This window comes from Aythya ferina (genome assembly GCF_964211825.1).
Source record: "Aythya ferina genome assembly, chromosome: 8".
In the NCBI taxonomy this organism is placed as follows: Eukaryota; Metazoa; Chordata; class Aves; order Anseriformes; family Anatidae; genus Aythya; species Aythya ferina.
In genome coordinates, this window is record NC_140304.1 from 28,876,310 (window position 1) to 28,892,750 (window position 16,441).

The 16,441-nt window shown below is 49.2% G+C and overlaps 1 protein-coding gene and 1 long non-coding RNA gene across 2 annotated transcripts in view; one reads left to right on the forward strand and one right to left on the reverse strand.

Annotated features, from left to right (window-relative positions):
• Nucleotides 1–5,492: 5,492 nt before the first annotated feature.
• PLPP3 (phospholipid phosphatase 3) overlaps nucleotides 5,493–16,441 on the reverse strand; it is a 42,575-nt gene continuing 31,626 nt past the window's right edge. Inside the window, exons 5-6 of the mRNA XM_084527841.1 lie at nucleotides 11,210–11,386; nucleotides 5,493–7,312 (exon numbers count right to left, since the gene is read on the reverse strand). Coding sequence (XP_084383967.1) covers nucleotides 7,187–7,312; nucleotides 11,210–11,386 — 303 coding nt within the window. The 3' untranslated portion in view covers nucleotides 5,493–7,186. The remainder of the gene's footprint in view (nucleotides 7,313–11,209; nucleotides 11,387–16,441) is intronic.
• On the forward strand, nucleotides 7,321–10,855 carry LOC311440672. Its single transcript, XR_014695533.1, has 2 exons — nucleotides 7,321–9,196; nucleotides 9,775–10,855. It is a non-coding gene; the product is annotated as an uncharacterized lncRNA (long non-coding RNA).

The following is a 16,441-nucleotide window of genomic DNA, read 5'->3' on the forward strand; positions in this document are numbered from 1 at the left end:
TTTGCGTCAACCAAAGAATCATCTCCAAACCTCTCAAGGTCTTTTGCCATGTGTACCTTAGGTCATGGGGCCTGGTTCACACCCTTAACAGCATCACACCTGATTTATACTGAGTATAAATGAGCACGAAGTAACTTAGCCCCCCACTCCAAGCTTGGAAACGCAACCAACCTCCCCAGCATCACCTGACGAATTGCATCTTACACATTGGCATGGAAGTCACTAATGCTCATCTTGCAAAGAGGCCTCTTCTGCAGCTATGGACAACCCAACAAGAGTGCAGTTATCCTTTCCCCAGAGCACCCCAAGGTCAAGCAGATAAGGTGCCTGACAGAAGCAGGCATGAAGGAGGGCAAATGCCATCAAGCGGTGACTCTCCCGGGGCCTGGTAGGGGTTAGGACCTGATAAGGGATCTCCTCTTTGACAGTGTCAGATAAAATCTGACCTACAGGCAGAAGGTGCTCCTCTCTAATTGCTTCTAAAAAGGAAAATTGGTCCTCAGCTATTTACTTCCCCACCGGTTTTGTGTTAACTTGCAGCCTTTCTGACATTTTTGAAAAGCGAGGAAAAACCTGAACAGAAAGTGAGCAGGCTTTAAACTTAGAAGCATTATTTACAAGCAAGGCCCATGAAAAGCTAACTAGGGGACTTAGCTATGGGAAAATGGTGTGATTTAATAAGATTTTTTTTTTTTTGATAAATAAAAACAAAGCGATATGGTACTTGAGAATACAGAGGCAGTTAGTAATGAAAAATAAGGGAGTTAACAGCACATTTTTAACAGTGAGGCCCAGGAGCCAGTGGGACAGCTGGCCAAGGCATGTGGTAAATCCTACGCAATTTGGCACCTTTGCATCAATCCTGGATGACTTCCTAAAGGCCATGCAGTACCTTAGCCATTGCTATCAGGCTAAACACAAAAGCTGTGGGATGATTTCTGAGCAAAGGATGGAGTGTTGGTGTACTGTTGGCCTCAGCATCAGTTAATTTGTTTGCCATCCATGTTGACGACTCCTGGAAATCCATGAGTTGAAAATGCCATGTCCAACCAGCCTGCACCCGTTCAGGGGAACCCTAGGCTGGGTGTGCTGAAAAGCACTGCCTCTCTTCAATTAAGCAGTGTTTTTTCAGCTGCTATTGTCTCATCATTTACAAGCAGAACTTCCATAGACTTTTTCTAGTTTTTATTATTTTCCCATGGCAAGAAATACTTCATAAAGAAAAAAATATCAAAGCAAAGCCCATTTTTTGTTTTAAGGAAAAGCTTCAATGGTATTTCCCCCCACCCCCCAAGCCTTGGTAGTTATTCTTGCTTTAATTTGAGCAAGGCTTATATCAGTTGAAGTTATACTTGTGCTTACTTGACTTCAGGTAAACAGGACTAATCCTGCTTAAAACTAAACTAAGAATATCTACACAGTTTAATGAAATGGATTAAAATTTTACCTCATATTAAACATTAACAATCTTTCTTGTTCAGACAAGCCCTGGGAGGCTGGAGAAACATTATTTATTTGCCTTCTACGTCACTGAAATTTCCTTGAAAAGAAGCAAATTATGCACTTGTGTAGAGGGCCAGGCCCTTTGATATAATGGTGTTGCATCGGCTTGTGCTCATGGGAGATCTGGCTCCCTTCCTCTGTCGGATGAAAAGAGTGTTTCTTTTCTTTTTTAGATTTTATTTTATTTCTGAGTTCCTTATTAAAACAGCACAGTTCTTCCTGTTCCATTTGTGAGGTTTCTTTAGGGAAAAGATCAGCCTAGCACGTATTAAATGCTCTTTGATTTAATTTATATCTCCAAATGACCTCAGCTGGCACGCACCCACACCACACACCTGGAGATGGAGATGTCAAAGTTTGGGTGGAAAGCCAAGATTTTCACATCGGTTCCTGTACAAAGTGATGGCTTTGTTTCACTTCTCTCTTTTTCAGGGTAAGTGAAGTCACATTATTTCAAGTTTTGGTGTAGCTTTAATTACTTCAAAGACTGCAGGAGCAGGCTGAATTCCCATTAATTCCCATTTTTCCCATCTGTGTATATGTATGTGTACGTATATTTTGGTGTTTGGTGGTTCTTATCCTCAAATTCCTGCTGACACGTGGGAACACTAAAAGGCGTTTTTCTTAAATCACAACCCATTGTTCCTGTTGGTTGTGAATCCTCAGTACAAAGTGAGATCAAACCCTGCAGAGTTCATGCCTTTGCACACCGCAGATGCTGGTGCCTTTGCTACCAGCAGCGAATTAGCCGGCAGCCTCATACTTCACGTGTCCCAAAAACACAGCACGGAGAGTCACCTGATTAGCGATGGAAAAAATGAAACACACCAACAAACAAACAAAAACAACAGCAGCAAAACACCGAACACCAACACAAAGACGGTCATATTCTGGGGGAAGAACAAAAATTAAACGTTTCACGCAGCCGCGCCTGTATATATTAAAAGCAGCGCTGCCTGCGAGCTACCGCCGCGGTCGCAGTCGGCGGCTCTCGAGCAGGGCAGGAACAGGCCGAACGAGACTTTCTAAGGAAACCAAAGGGCACTGGGAGATTTTTCCTCGTGACTGCGCTCCCTTCTAGCTACAGATAGGACGGGCTAGGTATTCGTCGCAACCAGTCTGATCACTGCTACCCAAACACATGCATAGGTGTAGTCTGTGCCCCGAGGAAATCATAACTTAAGACAAGCTCACGCAGGCACTCCCACGCCGGCTGGTGCCAGCGGGGGTGGCGTGCAAAGGTGATAATTGAAAGTTGTTGGGTTCGAGGGTTGTTTTGTGTGTGTTATTTCCCCCCCCCCGCTGAATCAACAGGTTGTTGTTTTGGACCTCCTGCTTCCTTCAGTGAAGGTGGCGACTTGTCTTCAGGCTCACAGGTCTGAGCCCAGGCCTGGCAGGCCCCTGGCACCCCGTCAGCAAGTGTCGGGAGGTGTGCAGGGCTGGGCAGCAGCCCAGGTCTGTAAGGAGGCCCCCAGCCTGTGTTTACAGACGGCAGGAGCTGGGTGATTCACCTCATTCATAAAATCTGCCTCTCCGATCTCGGCCCCAGAGGTGAGGCTGAGCACCAGGCCTGCCTTTTGGGAGGGGAGCGATGGGTGAAGCCGAGGGTGTGGCAAGAGAAAGGGGACGTGGGGTGAGAAATGCAGCAAACATGGGGTGCTGTCTCCTGAGGTGTCCATGGTGTGGTCAGGAGGCTGAAACCAGCTTCCAGCACCGAGCTGGAGGAGCTCAGCCTCACAGGTCCTGTGGCCCTGTGGCTGGCTGCTGGCTGGGTCGCTGCAAACAGCTGGATGAAACCTCCGGCCACCGAAACGAGCCAGGTTTGGAGCAGAGCACAGCAGGTCCCTGCTTGCAGGACGGATCTCCTCCCTCTCCCTCCCTTGATTGAAAACTTCATATCCAAAAAATCATCAAGCAGAAGTTCAACAGCTTCAGCGTCTGCAGGCTGCCAAGCATTCTTGCTGAGGGAAGCTGTTTGGGTACACCGAAACACGGCCGAACCTGGGGCTTGCGTAAACCTTTCTTACCTCGGAACAAAAGATCTGCTCCCATAGCAGTCAGGTGCACTGCATGAATCGTGTGAAAACACGCCGAACCGGTCTCTGTGCAAAAAAAGACAGGTTTGACTGGAACAGCCCCTTGTGCAGAAAGGACCTGCCAGCATCAAAGGCAGATGTGTGCTGGGTGCTCCACAGCCTCCGATTAGCATCTGCAGGAGCAGAGCCCACGTTTTTCAGCACTGAAGGCCAAAACGGGCACCCAGCCTCGGGCTCCAGCAACGTGCCTGGTTTGCATAAATGTGTTTGAGTCTTTTCATCCATCAAACTCACTGGGAGAGCTGCAGCATGAAAACCACCGTGCTGCCTCAACCCAGCCAGACACAGTCTCGTGGCTGCTCCCCATCCCCGCTGATGTGCATGAAGGACCAAACCTGGCATGGTGCATGCTCCAGCAGCATGCACAGACTCTGCTCAGGGACTGCCTGCAGAAGTGGTTGCCTTCAGATCCTAGAGCATGTATGGTTTGGTTTTAAAAGTTTTTTTTTTTTTCTTTTTTCTTTTTCCATTTCACTCTTTTCTCTTTCACTTCCTTCCTGCCCCGCAGGAAGCGATGATAACAGATATGCCCCATTGCTGTTCTCATGGCTCACACTGCCTGCTCAGATCCAGCCACCCCATTCAGTCTCCCCTCCACGCTTGTGGTGGTGCCTGTGATGTGCAATTGGCAGCTCGCAGTGCTGCTGGATGCCTCCCACACTGGTGTCCAGCATCACCCTGCCACTGCCTGGACCAGCATGCCCAGAACTCATTTCTCCTCTAGCACCTATACACTCACTCTTCTGCTAATCGGGACAGGGCACTCTGGACTGTGCTGCTGGCAGTCATCACTCCCCTTTGCTTATTTACCAAGCAGTCAGCAGGGGTGAGCAGCAGAGCCAGAAATAGGACACGGTGCTACTGACACCAGGACACACATTATAACCTTAAAGCCTGCTGCCTTGTCCAGAAACATGCACTGACTGCCTTTCCTGCCCCGTACCTGGCCTACACATCCCACACAAGGCCTCCAGCATCTCACCACCTCACCAGCTGCCTGATGCTCCCCAAACCCTCCTCTGTCCCCCATATATCTGTACACCTGTTTCCATACACCCAACACTAGCAAAGCTCCCTTTACATTTAGGACAGGCACAGGTTTACTAAGTTGTTCCACACGTAATAAAATACTACTACTAATTACGGTAATAATAGCAAGTGCTAGCTGAGCTCTGCCTGCTTAATTTCCACCTGCTATTTATTTTCAGTTTGATGTGGTATTCACTTCCTGTCATGCATTCTTGCAAATTATTTCTGTGCTGCGTTATCTTGCCAATGTGGTTCACCCAAGGAGTGGCCGAAACGCAGCTCTGACTGAGGGTGTCACCACCAAGGAGTTAATTTTGTTCTCAGATCCTGTAGGAGTGGGGGAAAAAAAAAATCAAGCCTGAAGTGGAACTGTACGCTGTGCACGTGTGTGTATGTGAGCACACGCCACTGTGGGATGTTTTTTTTTCCTCTTTTCCCCTTCCACCCACATCTTCACAACCCATCAAGCTGCAAGGCTTTTGGTTCAGTTGCAAAGTATCATGGGGTTGTTTCATGGGAAAGGTGTTGGCAGAGTTGTGAGCCCTCCTGGGAGACCCAGCAGCCAGACTCTTAAAAACAAACAAACACAAAAAAACCCATATTTATTTAAATCTTAGAATATTGATAGAGAGAAAGGGATGCAATCAATAAAAAGAAATGTCCTTAAAGCCTGCGCATTGTCAGGAGCAGTTCAATGCAAACCTGTGATTGCAGCCACCATACCCTCTCCACCCAGAAGCCTATCTATGGTGGCATCGGGTCCCCTACATCCAGATGACTCGTGCATCAAGTCCCAAAGGGTGACCCGAGTTCCCTGGGCAGGAGGGCTCAACCCAAAGGCAGGACGCAACACACGTGGGGCTGTTTAGTTGTGTTATGAGCTTTTATTTAAAAAGCACATTTATACAGCAATAATTTCGCAGATACAAATTTTAATTTTGTATTCTACAAAAGTCTTTGAATATTCTTCTCTTTACAAAATGGAACATTACAAAAATACAGACAATTTAATATGATTTTTTTATACAAATGTCTCTAATTGTAGTTATTTTCATTAAAATATTACTACCACAGAACTACAATATTTTAGTCGACTATAAAAAATTAATTCAATGCTTTTTTAAGCAGCAAAATGTAAATAACACAGGTCAGGACACAGTTTATAGTCATAGTGGATATATCTAAAATTGTTTCAGAAATAATATTTTACATAGTTAATTTTTAAGGTTTTATACATTATTTATATAATATTTATATATAAAAAAATCATAGCTTGCTATAGTTGAAATGATAGGACGGATTCTGTACGAAGGATGTGCAAATGGCCGTTCTGCATGCTTTGCGTGATCCCTTTGCAAGCGCGCTCTGTGAAAGGTCTGCAAGCCAAAAACCTGTGGTTTCCGGGCAAAAACAAAAACTAAAAAAAAAAAATAATAAAAAAAAATCACACTCGGCGGAGGCACAACTGATTTCCCACCGGCGTCCCCGAACAGAGCACTCCGCCTGGCACCCGCAGCGGCAGCGCACACCAGGGCGCCAACGGGAGAAGCGGGGGGGGGGGGATGCACGAACCGACTGACACCCAGGCTGGGACGTGCCGCCCAGCAGCCCGTCCCAAAACGGCAGAATTAAAGTTTCCCCGGGACTCAGCCCCGAGGTCGTAGTGCGAACGTGCCTCCGGCAGAGCTGCCACTGCCCAAACCGTGAGCGCACAGAAAATCTGCTGCGATTTTGAGGGGGGGGGAGGACCGGGAAGCGGAGGATGCTCTTTTCCATTTTAAGGCCATTTGCGGCTGCTGCATGCGCCCGGTGGCTCAGGCAGGATGAAGCCTCGCCAGGAAGCGAGCGGGAAGGAAGAAATGTGGCTTTCTGTGCCAAGGGTGGGTTTGTTCAACCTCGCTGTGTGTCTCAGGACTGCTTGTGAAAGGTGTGTAGTGTGAACAGAGACCCTCCGGAGATCTTTGACTGGGCAAGCTTCTTCTACGCTAAGTCACAGTATGGAACAGAGGAGGCAAAAACAAACTAGCATCCGATAGGAAAAAAAAAAAGCAACTCTTACAAACCAATCCCAGATCTTGACTCAGTGCTGTTTCTCATACATAGTGCTATATAATTCAATTGTGAGTTGTTTTTTTTTTCCTCGCAGGCATTGGACATCTTCATCATAAAAAAGAAAACAAAAACAACTAAGATGGCCAGCTTTCCAAAATCCCTTAGTGTTCATTACGCTATGAACAATTTGGCGTTCACTACAACATGAACACTCAAACCAATTGCACATCCAGGACTCCGGCAGCTCTCTTTGCTTGTTCATCTTTTTGTCGTGTGTCTGTTTCTCACTGTCGCTTCTGACTTAGTTGACCACCACCCCTCTCCTCCAAATGTCGCAAGTTGAAAAGACCACAGAGTAAGACTTTACCGGTCGGGCAAGAAAGTCTCTCCCTACATTCTACTGTCTGATGAGATTTGAGAGCAGCAGGTAGTTGCTGTCAGCAGTCATTTTTTTGCAAAAATAAAAAATAAAATAAAATACAACGCCAATCCGATCTCTCAAAGGCCTACACCATGTTGTGATGGTTATTGCGTTCAATGATGTCCACAGGTGAAAGGATCTCCTTCCGGATGGGGGGCGGTGGCAGGCAGGTCTTTGTCTTGGGTTTGAAGAGGTCTGAGACGTAAAACACCTGGGGGAACAAGAGGGAAAGGCAAACTTAGCCCCACTGGGAGATGCTTCATTCACAAATTTGGTTTACAAAGCACGTACAAAGCTGCAGGCTCAAACACTTCTTGTGCTGTTGAATTCCTGCATGTAGCCCCAGCACCTGCTACCACCTTCCCGTAGGACACAGAAGGCTCAGACCTCACATAACACAGCATAAAAACATGACAGAACAATTTCATTTATTGCTGTGTCTTCACCAAGAGCAGGACCCCAACCCCACTGCTGAGCGGGTTAAAAAGCCAGGAAACAGACACACGGCTCACACTCACACAAAACAAAGGTCTCCAATGAGCCTGCCTGACTCATGCAAGCTGTTTTAGGGATGGGATCGATGTGAAATAACACATTTAGGCAGACACCAGGTAGGCAATGAGACGCCCTCAAATCCAAATTGTACTAAACGTTACAGGCAGCAAGTCCAAAGCACACGATGGACTTGATTCATATCTTGCCCTTTCCCCACCGGCCCAGAGAATAGAGGAGGAGCCATTCCTGACTGCTTTTTCCTAAATATGCCGTGATGTAAGCCCTCTCCCGGATGTGAAAAAGCCAGCGCTTGGCAATTTTGGGAGGCAGCAACACAATAAGAAACAAAGTGCTGGGAGGAAACTTCCACATCCTCCCTTGGCAGCCACTGCACTGAGCTTATCAGCACCGTCAGACCGGGGCACTTTCTCCCATGCCAAACCTCAGCCCCACACCAGGAGGGAAAAGACTTAGACAGCACAGATCCTCCAGAGGTAGCAAAAAGCAGCCAGAACTCTTTTTTTTGTTAGCTGGTACCAAATCCCAGAACTTCAGTCGTGCCATCAGTGGCTTCTGCCAGCCCAAAGTCGCTGGCTCAGCTTCAGGTATCATCAAGCGCTGGTAACTCAGAGCAAGGTGTGGGTTAGCTGAACTGAAGCCCTGGGAAGAGCAGCATGTGGCAGCTGCAGGAATTAGCAGCACATTTGACTTTTCTCCTCCAGTACTCAGATCCAACATCTAAGCAGCAAGATAAATGAGGGGGGAAAAAAAATCCAAGGTGCTCAAATGAGTAATATCAGATTTACACCTTCAGGCTGGGTAACGTGGGGAAGGAGCTGAGACATTCCCCTCTGCCTCTCCACATTTTCTAGCTACCCACAGCCTCACACGGCAAGTTTAGTTGTCCTTGGAAACAACTTTTGCAAGTCCATATCAGCACAGGAAGATAAGGAACTGAGCTGAATAGACACCAAACCTGCTATAAATGGCAATTCACTCCTACAACCATAACTGCGGATTCAGGAAGCCGAGCTGTTGCTGCTCAGCTTTTATTGCTTCACAGACAGGCACGGAAGGAGCTGACATGCAAAGTGGCTTTTTCCTTGGGGACGTGTTGGTATCTGGCTGCCTGGTTTTGTAACGGAGCTGGTAAAGTCATTTACAGGGCATCCAAGCAGCAGCATTTGCGCCTCTATTTCCATCACAGGATCCAGCTGAACCCACAGAGGATCACAAGCCTGGATCTGGCCTCTTGCTGCCGCATCTCAGAGCATGAGCATCTTGAGCTGCTCTGGTGATGGTTTTCCTCTTGGCTGTTAACAAGCGTAAAACCTCCGCTCGGCTGGCTGCTGGTGCCAGCGCTCTCGCGTGCCCACCTCGGAGAGCTGGATTCAATCAAAAAGATGTCCAATTTCTGCACCGACACAGCCATGACAAATTGATTTACGGGAGGAGAGTGCTCAGTTCAAGAAGCATATGGGGATTACGCTGAGCCTGGTCCTTGTTTTGGACAGGAGTGAGTTATGGTGGAGTGTCATCCTGCGCACTTCAGCCTTTACTGTGCTGCTTGCTGCTTTTCGGGGTTTCATTCAGAGACTGGGTAAGAGGTTTCCTTTCTCTTTAAACTGTATTTCACTTCAACGTGGCTGGAGGTTATACAAACACTTATAGGAATCATGAAACATGATCTTTTGGGGTTAAAACAGTGTGTTAAATCCTCCTAATGCTTGAAGTGTTTAACACAAAAAAGGACTAATAAACGTGCAAAGTTTTTCACTTGGATTAGCTCCATTTCCTGTAGAAGGTGCTCTCCACCCATAAAGAAAACTTGACAGCAGAAGACTGAGCGCCTGTTGTACAAAGCCAATATCTTATATTGCCACTTAGCAAGTCATATTCCTTTTCGGTATGCCGAAGAATTCCTTAATCACAGACAGAGAGGTTAAATCAACCTTCTGATCAAACCAGAGCAACACCAGGAGTGTGTCCTTCTGACACCTCCCCTTTTCTCTCCATCAGAAAAGACATAAACTGCACGACACATAGCAGGCTGCCTGCGACGTGCATAAAAACTATTTCCATTTAAGCAGTCCTCATCATATTTCACCCTGGAACCAAGTCCGAATGTTTCATCAGCTGGAAGCGCTTGACACTAATGTCTTCTGCTTGTTATTTCAGGCACTGGAGGACAAACGCGTCTGCTGCAGCACAACCTGGATTTAAGTCCTGGCAGTCCTCGGAGGTGAAACCCACAATCGGTTTCTAGCAGAAATTATAGCCTGATAACTACGGTGTTTTAACGGCCATCATCCGGCGTGCTGCTGAAGGCTGTGCTGCAGGGAGGGGAAGAGCAGCAGGTCCCTGCCTCTGCTTTGCAGCATCCCCTGCATGAGCACCTGAACCCAACCTGGGCTAGCAGCCCTGGGACACACCAACAAAACACTCTAAGACCTCCACCTACCCCAAAGAGTCTGGGGTGAGGCTTTCCTGGCCTCCAACCCCTGTCTCCAAAGGGCATGGAGATGACCAGCCCTTCCACAAGCTGGCTGGAAAGGGCAGCGCCAGCAAACTCGTGCCCACCTGTGAAGCTCGCAGGCAGCTGCTTCCTACACTGCTTTGCCTCCATACAGGAAAACCAGCCCAGCGCTGCTGTGGCCTCCCCTTCCCAGCACAGCTTCCATCTGCTGGGGGGAAAACGGCCAGATCTGCTGCTGGCCCCAGCCAGGAAGCCTGGGGATGTCTGCACCAAGCATCCGGAGAGCTGCTGTCTTCCTGACACCGTGATCCGGGCAGCCGCTGCCCTATATCCCAAATACTGCTGGCATATGGAAAGGTTAACTGCACCCCTGTAACACAGCCTGGTGATGTGGCCCGGTGTCTAGACCTCCTGCATACCCCGCAGAGGAATAGATGACCAGGATGTGTGGAAACACCCTGGCAGTATTGGTATGGAAGATGCAGGAGCTGTGCTGACGCTGGCGGCAGGGTTAAGGCAGCTGCCTTCTGCATCTGCTGGCTCCACGTGCCTGAACGGGACTTTGGCACTCGTCAACACCACAACCCAACAACCATTGCCCAGTGGGTTAATAATGCTTTATAACAACTTTCCGGCCGTGCCATTTTTGACTTAGCTACGGATTATTATCAGCGAGTGGAAAGTATACACACAACCTATTTTCTCTCCCTGAGAAATAAAGCATTAGGGAACTTAATTCCTTGCCTTGTTTTGCATCACTTTTCCATCAGTTAAAAAATAAAACAGCAAAAACACCTCTAGACCAGAAAGTGGTAAGCTGTTACAGCCTTGGTTTGGGGAGCTTGTACAAAGACACGAGTGACCCCAGCCCCTTTGTTTCCAGGCAAGGCAGCAACCCTGAGAACAGCCCCAGTGCCCCCCACCACTTCCATCTGTCACTTGCAGTTACGGGGCCTGCAATCAGGTCACTCCTCAGAGAGTAAATTGCATGAGAGCAGCCCAAGCTGCCACAGACAAGCAGACACGGCTTTTGTTAACAGTTTTCTCATGAGCCCTTCCGCTACATTAAAAAACCGAGCTCACAGCAGCAGCACCAGTAACCCCTGCCCCAGAGGCCCCCCCTGCAGCAGCACTCACCACGCAGTAAGCCACCAGGGCTCCCTGTGCAAAGCCTGCCAGCACGTCGGTGGGGTGATGCTTGTGGTCTGACACGCGGGACAGGCCGGTGTAAAACGCCATCATGATGAGCGTGAACTGCAGCAGGGGACGGAGCAGGCGGGCACCCTTCCACGTGAACCTGGCCTGCAGATAAAACTGCAGGGAAGAGAGAAAAAAAAAAAGAAAAAAGGGTGAGTTAATTTGAGGGTCCCACCTGCACTGGGGTAGACGCAGGGGCCCCATGGAGCAAGGAGGGGGAGTTTTTAACACAAAGGATGCTCTCTACAGGCCTGTGACCTCCTGCCTGCCACTTTGGAGCCTGGCAAGGGGCTTGATACCCATTTACAGCCCCTTTTGTGCACCCAGAGCAGTTCACACTGCCTTGAGACAGGAGGGAGCGAAGCTCTCACCAGAAACCCCAAGCAGCTTAATAATACCATTTACCTACTGAAGCAAAATTAATTGGAAAGCTGATATGGGGGAAGCACTGTGTTGGTTGATTTAGTGTGTCTGGCTGTTGCATAAGCATTCTATTTACCCCTTTTTGGAAGGAATACACACCAGGCTTGTTAAAGGAAACGAAACATCATGTCATCGGAATGGAGCAGATGCTCCAAATTACCCAAATTGTTAGCCAATTAGCATGGAAGAGAGCAGCACCAAAACAGCTTGGTGCTGGCTAGCTCACATTATGATTCTGGGGAATATTTCTGCAAACCAGCCAGAGTCTGGGAACGGGGCCACATCCCCACGGCACACACCCCACACTGTGCAAACTGGTCCACAAGATGCTGGGGGACAAGCTATGGCTCTCAAGTCCTCGTGGCACCCCCCACTGCTGCAGTCTGGTGAAGCAAATGTCTCAGGAATACTTTTGGGTCCAGGGTACAGTGCAAAGCTCAGCTTCCAGTATGTTGTTGCAGAGCAAAAATAGTTCCATGTACTATATCTTACAAACTGTTACCCTTAGTTCTACCAGGGGGTTTGAAACTTAATGTCTTACACTTCAGGCTGTGTCCCACTAAAGCCATTAAGAATGAAATTTGATGCTGGGTAACCTGACATTTGTCCCTTTAGACCACCCCAACATCCCCTCAAATCCTTATATCCCACAAGCTCGAACTAGATAGGTCTAAGTGATGAAGCAAATTTTTGGTTAAAAATTAGCAATAAAAAACTAACACTGAATTTGAACATGATAAAACAGACACCTTTTGGAGTCTGAAGTGATTTAAACAAAAAAAAAAACAACACAGGAAATTCTATAAAACAAGGAAAGAAATGTCTAACTTGTTTGAGATTTGTGCTTTGGGCAAACCATTTTATCAACTAGGTTATACGGAGATTTTACCTTTTCTTTAGAAACACTTGCAAAAACTGCCCTCCCCTCCCCTGCCCAGCCTCTGCCCCGGTGTCCTCTGGCCCCGGTGCCTCCTGCTCCAGGAAACAGCCAAGTCCGAAACCACTTGGACTTGGAGCAAAACTTGCATGTTTGCATCGCGATGTCCCGTTCCCCTACTTCCATGCAACTTGCACTCCATCCCCACTGTGCCCTGCTGAAATCAGCCCAGCAGTTCAAAAGTTATCGCAAATTGCCACGCAGATGCAGACAGCAAGGTCACGCAAGCCCCGTTTCCTTCAAATGGTGCAAGGGGCTGTTTGCATACTGATTCCCACTTTCCCCAGCACAACCCTGGTCTGTGCAGCTCGTGTACACCCTCTGGCCCTGTGTAAGGTGTGGAAAGGCTGAGCAGCACTGTCCTGGAAGCCACCGGAGCACCCAGCACCGACTCACACCCACACTTGTCTGAGAACCTGCTTCGGAAGCAGGCTGGGAGCACGTACCGAGCGATGCCTGCTAAGGACTGCCAGGTTTGGGTGGGAATGTGGGGCTGGACAAAGCTCTTCCAGGGATGGGACGGCAGAGCAAGACCACAGCCTGGGTTATCTGCACCACAGACTGTCACAGGGCAGCTAAAGGCAGGAGCAGCATCAATGGGAACAGCCCAGAGAAGGGGTGGATGGAGAGAATGAAGCGAGATCACAGCAGGAGCTGTCTGGAGCTCCCACCCACTGCCTGGCTTCTGGCAGGAGCCGAATTACCACGGAGCAGATGGCTTCGAGGGCATCGCATAGCTCTGCTCCTGCCAGGGGACTTCCACAGCGTCGGCGGGGACAACCCGCGGCCACACACAACCCCTGAGCGAACCCATTGGGGAGGAGCTGGCAGGGGACACGGGCTGAGAACCTCATCTCCAGCCTCCCAGGGCTTTCTGCCACCCAGACATCCCATCTCCTTCACGCTGCCCCCACCACAAGGCTGAGCTCCACCAACCACGGCTCTGAGTCACCCCAAGGTTTCCTTCTGGGAAGCAGCCGGTCTTGTTTCGGAGTTAACCTGACGTTACCTCCTCCAGCCCCATCTGGAGCAGTAACTGAAACGGCGTGAGGCCAGAAGTCCTCAAACCCTTGATGTAGGCAGAAGGATAAAGACCTCCCAGCACCAAGTGGACAAGCTGATCGCCTCTTCCCCGCCTCTGCTGGCTGCACAGCATCCTCCCACCCTACTGGGAATATCGCCGTCTGCTTGGCAGAGAAGGTCGCACCTCGGCCCCAGCCTCTGGTATAAACCACTTTTTTCACGTACTTAGGTCACCACCAAGCCTCAATCCAAGTCCACAACCACCGCGGAGCTTCCCTCGTACACATCATCACTCAGCAGCACGGCAGCATCAGGAGCTTCTCTGCCCTTGGCAAGAAACGCCAGTGCAAAGCTCCATGGTCACCCAGGCAAAACCAGAAGCACCTGTAAGTTTCCATACAAACAGCAGACCACAATGAAACCCCTTCTGATCTGAAGGCTTCAACCTCACCCACCGAATGCCCATTAACACCTAAGCTGCTCTGTTTCGCTCTCGTTTTCTCCAGAATCAGCCAACGCTGCTGAGGGATATAACTTAGTTTTCCTTCACCCTCTGAGCGACTGGCTGGGGTTTTGGGGAAGTTCTGGCTGAAAAAAAAATCAGCATTATGGTCTCAGGCGCCTGATGGGAGCAGAAAACCCCATTGCTCCCATCGAAGCCTCCCCACAAACCTGAGGTGTGGGCTGGGTGCACCGTGAGCTGTTACAGACCTCCTCCTTCCTCAGCCTGCTATAAATATGGGCTATGGACTCGCTCAGCCAAGGAGCAACAAAGCAAGGAAAATTAAGACAAAGAGGATTGCCCAAGCGCAATTTCCCCTTTTAAATTTTTATACAAAGGCCTGATGTTAATTGGGTATTCTTGGTGACAAGGAGGCTGCGAGAAACTTAGCCCTGAAGTCTCAGGGCTTATAATGAAATCCCAGGAGCTCTGACTGTGTGGCAAACGCCTTTCTGTGGGACTTTTCCACCAAAGCCCTCCAGGGCTTGGCATCAATTCACAGGTCCCTGTTGGGATCCCATGCCCAAACCGATAGTGCCCAACAGAGACCAGCTGGCCACAGGGCTCAGTGCTGAAACCAGGCACTGGTCACCCACCGCCTCCCTGTTCCTGCCCAGCCTCAGACCCTGCAGGACCCTCTGCAGACCCAACACACTCCAGCAATGATGGATTCTGCAGGTATTTTCCCCAACGGAAGGCATTTTGCAGCATCCTTGAGGTCTCCAGACAGACCCCGCTGGCCACAGATCCCACCAGGACATACAACATATTACTGGCCATAAACTTGTTTCTGCACGGGGTTTATACACACCAGCACATCATTGATGAGCACACACAGAGCAAACTTCCATCGAAAATATCCCCCTGCCCATGTGTGGATGCTGCATTTTAAAGGTGGCTTGACTTCAAGCGTGGGGTGATGTAATACCTTTTAATAGACCGACTAAAGCTTTCTGCACCCACGACCTCCATCGCATGGGACACAGGACTTGAAGCCATCGTCGTGCTGAATGGGCTGCAAGAGCCATGCCAGGGTATGCCAGGAAGTGACTTGTTCTTGGAAAACGAAGTATTGTTCAACACAGAGCTTGGACGTTGCACTTAGGACATGGTTGGCCAGCTGAACCCCTGCAGCTCTCGCTCAGTCCCACAAATGCCCCCAAAGTGCCTTCACCCCCATCAGTGCCTCCAGTTTGCAGAGGTCCCCTGCCAGCTCCCAGTTGCCACTGCTCCAGCAACAACCTGCTGCCATGTTACAACATCACCGTCCCTAGCTAGTCTTCCAAAAATCCCCTCATGCATTTATGGCTGAACCCTGGGTGTGATTTTTTCCCCTGACTTTTTAAGGCACTGCACAACTGAACAGCCGGTCAGAGGGAGCCTGCTACCAACCTTATCTCAGTCACTGGACAAGGTATAGTTTAAAACAAAGTCATTCTTAGGGGACAAAACTGCTCCACGGAGAGGAATAAGGGGAGCAGATGGGGAGAGGAGCAGTGGCTGCTGGGTGCTGACAGCTCCAATGTTCCCATAAGGGGAAAGGAAAGGACAGATCGGAGCTGACTTTTTGCTCCGAAGTCATGGCCCCCAGAGTTACACAGGAGCACTTCCAAAGCCTGTTGCAAAGCTAGAAGAAAATTAGGCTACTTTGTATTAGTGCAGGCACTAGTACAAAGCAGCATTGGAAAATGAGCCACATTTTTTCCACATGTCCTAAAGGAATGCTGCACGTTACTGCTTTGGGGTGTCCAGCGCACCCCCTGCCACCAGTGCCTTCCAGGCATCTGAATTCTCATTTTGCATCTCACTTGTTCCATAACCACTGTTTTTTCAGAAAAACAAGGGACGAAAAGTCCTGGCAAAGCAGAGCAGTCTGCACGGCGCCCTTTGGAAAGCGGGTCAAGCCCTGGCAGTGTCGGCCAGCTATGGCCAAAGCGAGCGGCGGGGAACATGGGATGGGGCTGGGCTCTCCCCCAGGCACTGCCTGGGAAGCCCAGGTTTGTCCCCTACCCTGCCACAGGCTACGATGCTGTGAAAAGGGTGAGAGGTCGTGCTGGGCTTCCAAAAAGGCCTGGGAGCTGCCTCTCCTAAAAAATAAAAGTACCAGTAACCTTGCTAAGTATTCGAGGAAGAAACACGACCGACTTAGTGGGGACTGGCAGTCCTTGCTGCCTCCAGATGCCAGGCCAACTTATCTCCCTGCCTGCAGAACACTCAGAAATAAATAAATGCCCCTCCCGAGGCAGTGAGAGTGACAATTTCCAAACTCAGCTCGGAAAGTTTTGCA